Below are 7,034 nucleotides of genomic sequence, written 5' to 3' on the forward strand. Positions count from 1 at the left end.
ACAGGAATCATTTCATGTGCAGTTTATAAAATAGTGACTATGTTTGTGTTCATGCATCACAAAAGACACAAACTGGTTTACAGTTTGTGTCTTTAAACCAGAGAAATGTGACGGAAAAATAGATTACAGCAATAAGAGACGTCCAAACAGACACTTCAGCAAGTTCCACAGAAAAGTGCAAACATGTAATTGTCTCCATGTAGACAGACAGTATTTATTCAGAGGATTATTTCAAACGGACGCGTTCGGTTGTGAAAGGAATGTTGCCGCTGTTGTAATCTGACAAACCTCCGACCTTTAAAAAAAGTGCAAATGCAACCATATTTTTAAAAACTCTCAGAGCAAAACATATCAAAGGGACCGTATAAAAATATCTTAAGACTGAAGAGTATATCTAGATGGCGTTTAACCATAATTTCAAAATCCCTAGCATCTTATGATGACATGCAAAGATAAACGTCATAAATCTGCTTCAAGTAAAAAGAATTGGTCTATTTTGAAATGAAACAGTGAAACCAAAACAGCAACAGTCCATGTCTGGATTCCTACAGAGTTTTGGATACAAATAAGTCGGGATGACTAATAACTCGGCAGTTTTCCCTTTTTATCCTTGTTGAAAGGAGTAAAGGCCGACTTCAGCATTATTCTTGGCAGTTAAAATAAATTTAGTCTATGGGAAACCTGAGCTTTTTTTGTTTTTGTTTTTGGGAATATGTACTACAGTGATTTGGTTACAAAAATATAAATGACGCCGAAGGAAAAGTATCCGTTTAGTTCAAATCATGACGACTGAATGACTCGATGTGCGACAAAGAAAAAGCTCATTCTTGCCTTTTTAGGAAATGTTTGGCAATGTAGCTTAAAGGGCAACTAAAACGGTAAACATTCGGTGTAAAACGCAGCTGATGAAATGTTTTTGATTTATTAATCAGCTCAGATCAAAGTTTTCTCTGATGATAATTATAAAGGAAAAGCTCTTGAATCTTATCAGACGTGAAAAGAAAAAAAAAAAAGGTTCACCTGCAAACTCAGATGAATTTAAGACAAAACACAGGCGTCCGGGTTGGCGGGGTCTCGGGTCTGGCTGCCGTCAGCTGGACATTTTTCTTTGTTCTCTGAATCGTGAGGCAGGTCTCCGTCCCCGGGGAAGGTCCGGTCCTGCTCCGGAGTCTCGGCAGACGCGTCCTCGTAGGCACTTTTGTCTGAGTCGTTCCTGTCAGGAGACGGATCCCGCCCGTCCTGGTTGTGGTTTCCGTACGGCCTCTGGAGAACGCCGTTGGTGGAGATGAGGCCGTCCAGCGCTAGAGACGGCAGCTGGGCCCGGAGCTGATTGACCATCCGTCGCGGTTTTGTGAGAACGCCCCCTGCTGCTCGTCCCCCTTCCTCTGGACCCGCCACCCCGCCATTGACAAGCTTGGTGCTGCAAGGTTCGCACAGCAGGGAGTCTTTCTCTTCTTTATGGTGGCTGGTTGCTTCCTGAAAAGAGGAGAAATTACTCTGGTAAGTAGCTGTCACTTCAATGTATATTTTAATGTTCATAAATCTTAAGTTCTTTGTAAAAAAAATTGCCGTTCAAAGAAGGTAAAGTTGAGAATTTACTAATTGTGTACATATGAATGAAAAAGGTGTGTAAAAAGTCTTTCACTTAGTCAAATCAAGTCAAAGTTTATTTCTACAGCACATTTACAACCTCCGCTGACTAAAATGCTTCATAATAATTGCAGCAAAATAAGACATAAAATTAAGTTTGATTAAAAAAAAATAACAGGGTTCCCCCCAATCTATTATAAGCCTGGCAGGCTACCAGACAAAAAAAGTCATTTATTGTAATAATGTATCTATCAGTGGAGAGGATGGTCTAGTTGTCATATCCATTTATTCATGCATTCAATAATATTTACAATACTTCAGTGCCTCTTCCTAATTGTGGTTGGAAAAAGCTCTGAGAATATCCACTGTACAAAATCTTTATTAAAAAACCTGTTTGCTTACATATATAATATTATCCTATTTTTATGCATGTAAATATTCAAAGCCGTTATCTGTCAATGCAGTACTTCTCCGACTTCACACCAAGTTCTCCTTTCAGTTCCTGTTTTACCTCTCTTAATCTCTCCACCTCCTTCATCAGAGAGCAAACCAGGCTCTCCAGTTTCCTCTTCTCCTCTCTCTCGCGTTCCAGCGCCTACAAATAAAGAGAAACCAGTGTATCGAGGCAACGCACGGCTTGTTTCAACACAGTCAGGACCCAAAAGCCTCGACTTTACCAAGCTGGCCTGTCCAGCTTCCCTCTGGGCTTCGGCCAGCAGCTCCTCTACGCCCTCCAGAGAGTCCTGCAGGACGTCCACCTGGAACAACAGAGCCTCTCGCTCGACCTCCAGCCCACGCAGCTCCTGGACCGCCTCGTCGTAGCCGGCCTGCAGCTCCAACTGCGCGCACACACACACACACACACACGCACGCACACACACACACACACACACACACACACAGCAATCACAAATCAGTACGGGCGAATTCAGCAGTCCGAGGTAGAGCGACGGCTCATCAAGCTCTCCGAGGAGGAGACCAACCCTATGAGGAAGGCCTTATGCTGCTCCATATGTTCAGAAATATGTTTTTAGAATCACTCCGGGTTTTTAACTCGTTAATTACTTAAAGCGGCTTTCATTTTTCTTAAGACAGGAGGAAAAAGAGTCACCATATCTGGGAGTCCCATGAAGAGGTCCTGGTCGGACTGCTGAAAGAAACAGATGCAGGATATTTGTTAGTTTACAGAACATGTTCACACAGATTAGGAAAAAAGAAATCAGCTGTATAAACAGGCCTGTAGCGATAACAAATTTTTTGCTGGACAATAAATTGTCCCAGGAATTATTGAGATAAACAACAATATTGCTGTTTAGAGAATATCTTCAAATATGAATTGATAATGACACAGTAATGCAACCAAGAAGCATTTTTGTTTTTAATACTTGAACTGGAGGACATTTTAAATATCCAAAGTAAACCATAAATAAAATGAGTTATTAAGTCTCTATAAACAAAATTCCCTTTCAAAAAATATTAATCATCAGAATGGAAATTATTGAACTCGTTTTAATCTACCATGCATTAATTCTTTATTCATATATTGTCTGTTGTGAGGGATTTATCCCCAACAGGTGCTGTTTTTTTTTTTTTTTTGTACTTCCTATATTCTAATTTATCTGGTAAATGTATTGCTTTTGTTTGGAGGAAGTAACTTGCTTTATTTAATATTTTGTTTTAATCATTCTCTCTTCTCTTTGAGGTCACCTGGTCATGCGTTGCCATGGAAGCGCGCCCATGAGCAGCGCTGACAAGGACCTGGTGTTTTCAATCAGCCTCACTGGGAAAATCCATTGTTTGAGAGGGAGGGGAGATGTTTTTTTGGATTTGTTTGGGCTCGGATTGTTTTTGTTTTAGTTGTGAAGTTGTTAGTTGTAATTATGTAAATATTTTTCTAGGAATATAGTTTAGCACAAATGTTTTTTCTATCTGGTAATGTAAATCTTGTCTCCACCCCTTATTTAGTCCTGGTCGGAGCCAATGCTTTAAAAGCCAGGTGGTTTAAGTCAGAGAGAGACTCTCCCTCCTGTTTGAATGCATGTCATGCTGTGAACTGGAATGAAATGTTTGAAGAACTGCATAGAGGGGAAAAAAATAATAAAAAATCAGACCCCTACAATTTCTGGAATCTGTCTGATTTTTCATCTGTCAAACCAACTCTGGACTAAAACATAAACACACAGAAGTAGGAATGCACCGATTGCTGTTTTCTGGCCGATTAGCGAAAAACAAGAGTTAGTTACATTCCTGAAGTGCCGATCCCATTCTTTTTATTTATTTATTTTTTTTGTCTAAAATGTTGCTAAATGTAGCAAGAAAGTTGATGAGTTGCCAACAGTGAGATGACTATTGTTAACTGCAAACATATAGACCTGATCTGGTGGGCCAGTCTGCTACTCAAACCTCTCTCACAGCAGAGCAGAAGATGATAATGGTTGATTTAAATATCTTTGCCGAGGTAGATAAAAATCGGTGGTTAAGATCAGCTTCACATGTAAAAATCAGCTGATGACCGATCTCCCAAAATTAGGGAAATCTGCACCGATAAATCGGTGGATCCCTACAGAGAAGCTCTGGATAGCAGAATGAGTTGCATGGTGGCAGAGTGAGAGGATAAAAGCTTTGTTTTCTACCTCCTCCTCCTCCTGACTCTCAGTGACTCCCTCCGCTTCACTCAACAATCAACTACTAGTTATTACAGTGCAAAAATTAGTTATTACAAATGACATTTTGCAACGTACTTGGTGGTATAAGGTTGGGAAGCCAATGGACGCCACATGTTTGGAGATATTCCTGTACAGAAAGTTGATGAGCTCTGCAAAATATGTCCCTCACTGTCAGCTGTCCCTATGTGACTATATGTGGCTTACCACCTTGTGGCTTAGTTGTTCTCAATCACTTCCACTTTGCTTTATACCACTAACACTTTACTGCAGAACAGGGGTGGCAAAGTTCAACCCTCAGGAGGAACTATCCTGCAAATTTTAGATGCGTCCTTTCTCCAACACAACATTCATTAAATGGCTGATTTCCCTCATCAGGATGTCAGTCAATTCCTGTAATAAGCCATTTATTTGATTTGTGAGAATTTTACACAGCAAGGAAACTTGCAGACTGGACTTCACTGAGCTCCTAAATGCAACGCAAATCTAATATGCCAGTGGGTAAAGAAGTGACTAAAACGCTTGAACTCAAGGACTTAGATTAATGTGTATCTCAATCTTGCTCCTCAAGGCCCACTGTCCTACGTGTTTTGGTGTTTCCCTGCTGCCACAGGGTTGAGAATCATTGCTTTAGACCAAAAGCATCAAACTCATTTTTTATTTTGGGACACATTAAAGATCAAAGGGCCAGTTGTGGCAAAATATATTAATAAAACTACACAATAAACTGTTAAAATATCATTAATAGACGACTCTGAATTCAATCTGTACTTCTGTAAGCTAAGGAATATTGAGCGTCCTTTCACATTATTATAATTTGACTGAATACAGATAAAAACTCATTTGATTTCACTGGTAAAATAATAATAATATGCAGGCACACAGTTGTTTTCTTGAGAGCTCTGTATGTGTCTAGGGCCACATAAAAAGCTATGGTGGGCCGGATTCGGCCCCCCGACCTTGAGTTTGACACACGTGCTTTACACAATACAGCCTTAATGATGCTTTGAATTATTTATAGACAGTAAATAATTTAAATAAATATATTCAACACCGATTTCTTTTTATAGAAATACAACTTAAAAGTCGTTTTGAACCTGTAACTATTTGGATATTTCTAGAAGATGCTAACATTGCAGAAAGGGATTAAATATTGCTTAAAAGTAGGTTACAACGTGTCAAAACAGTGCTGACGCTCCGTAATTTTAATCCTAGTGTTGCAATGATAAAGATAACAAATAGCGGGTGGAGGTCACCATGGCAGCGCATTAATCTCCCACCTGGCTGTCGGTCCTCTTCCTCAGGGTTCCTGTCCTGCTGTCGCTCCGGGGCAGCCGTCTGGAGGAGCTCTCCGTCTGAAAGAAAAACAAGAGTTAGCATCACAATCAGCCTCAACCAAAACACAACAGGCTAAATCAGCTAGTAATGGGGAAGTGACTCGCAGCTACAGGCCAGAATCAAACACTATATTTCATTTAGCTAGCTGCTGTTTTATCACACAGTCTAATAAGCACGTAATGCTCAGCTTGTCGTATTTTATTGTGTTAATCGGTTGTAACCGTAGCACTGAACAGAGGCTTTAGCCCTGGCATTGAACATTAACGACGTCTCCGTGATTTTTCACCTCACCTCCTTTATGATGCTCCGCAGGGACTCATCCTCGCTCATTCCCCGAGAAACAGTCCGCTTCCTCGGAGAACCACTGCTGTCCAGCTCGGCCGAGTGCATTTTTTTTTCACGCTTTATATCGAGTTTTTCTTTATATAAGAGACGCCCACGGTTCTGCTGGCGCTGGTCAGGACTGTTGTGAAGCGTTAGGTTTCTACGCAGCAGCAGCGCAGCGACGCCCAGGCTGTTGACTACAGGAAGCCGCAGGGACCAAACAGTTTAAAACGCCACGCCTCCTCTAATGCTTCACGATTGAGGGTTTAAAGTTTGGCTTTGTTTTATAGTTCAAGCGAGCACATGACGAGCTGAAGTAAATTATTGCCTAAGTTTACCACTTGTAAGTTGAGTTCGACGCCTTAAATCTGCTTTAAATAACTAAAAATTTTCTATATTTATGACATTTTGTCCAACAAGAAACTACTACACTGTTTCACATCAGATACGTGAAACACTGTCTCTGATGTGTTTCACGTCTTTTCTTTGTATTAGTTTATTTGACTAAGGTCTTACAGCTAATTCAACTAGTACCATAGTCATTAAAGCGGGTTTTGGTATTTTGGCAGCGAGAGAAATTAGGAAGAAAGTAAAACATAGCTTGATTTACTGTACCTCTTCAGTCTTCTTCCAGACCTTTATTTCCAGCATAAATGCAAAGAAAGTTAATCACATTTCTCTGAAACAGTTATCACAGTTTCTTGTGCATCACACTTTTTCCTTTCACTCAAGTTTGTGTTTCTCTGTGAGTATCCAGCTTCGCAATGATCTTCTGTGGCAGACTCTTCAGTAGCTGTCTGGTGAAATATGTCAAGGCAGCAGTCCTCCTTATAACTCTAAAAGCTGTAACTTAATATTTCTGTATCGAATATGCATTTTCTATTGTTTTTGTGATGTTTAAATGTTCTGAAAAGAGGGATTCTGTTTTAATCATAATTAAAATGCGTGAAATATTTCCTTCTGAGAGTAATGTTTCTATATCATGCATGAATATAACGTTTTTAACTAAAAAACTAAAATTCACTTTTTGGTGATACTCTAATGTATATTTATTCTGAAAGCAGTGAACACGAAGCCGTAGGAACTGCAGCTGTAGCTGTCATTTTGAACCAGCAGGTG

At 40.0% G+C, this 7,034-nt stretch overlaps 1 protein-coding gene across 2 annotated transcripts; it reads right to left on the minus strand.

Moving 5' to 3' along the window:
- Window positions 1-903: 903 nt before the first annotated feature.
- On the minus strand, window positions 904-6,121 carry si:ch1073-456m8.1 (leucine-rich repeat flightless-interacting protein 2). 2 transcript variants are annotated; one of them, XM_044122208.1, is made up of 6 exons: window positions 5,883-6,121; window positions 5,534-5,608; window positions 2,702-2,737; window positions 2,268-2,429; window positions 2,102-2,185; window positions 904-1,476 (listed from the first exon to the last, which is right to left on the minus strand). In XM_044122208.1, the coding sequence occupies exons 1-6, from the start codon at window positions 5,979-5,981 to the stop codon at window positions 1,039-1,041; spliced, it is 894 nt and encodes a 297-aa protein (XP_043978143.1). In that variant the 5' UTR covers window positions 5,982-6,121; the 3' UTR covers window positions 904-1,038. The 2 variants fall into 2 exon arrangements, with proteins under 2 accessions (XP_043978143.1, XP_043978142.1); XM_044122207.1 differs by having other exon boundaries at window positions 2,702-2,740.
- Window positions 6,122-7,034: the final 913 nt, after the last annotated feature.

The sequence above is a fragment of the Gambusia affinis genome, linkage group LG07, assembly GCF_019740435.1.
Source record: "Gambusia affinis linkage group LG07, SWU_Gaff_1.0, whole genome shotgun sequence".
In the NCBI taxonomy this organism is placed as follows: Eukaryota; Metazoa; Chordata; class Actinopteri; order Cyprinodontiformes; family Poeciliidae; genus Gambusia; species Gambusia affinis.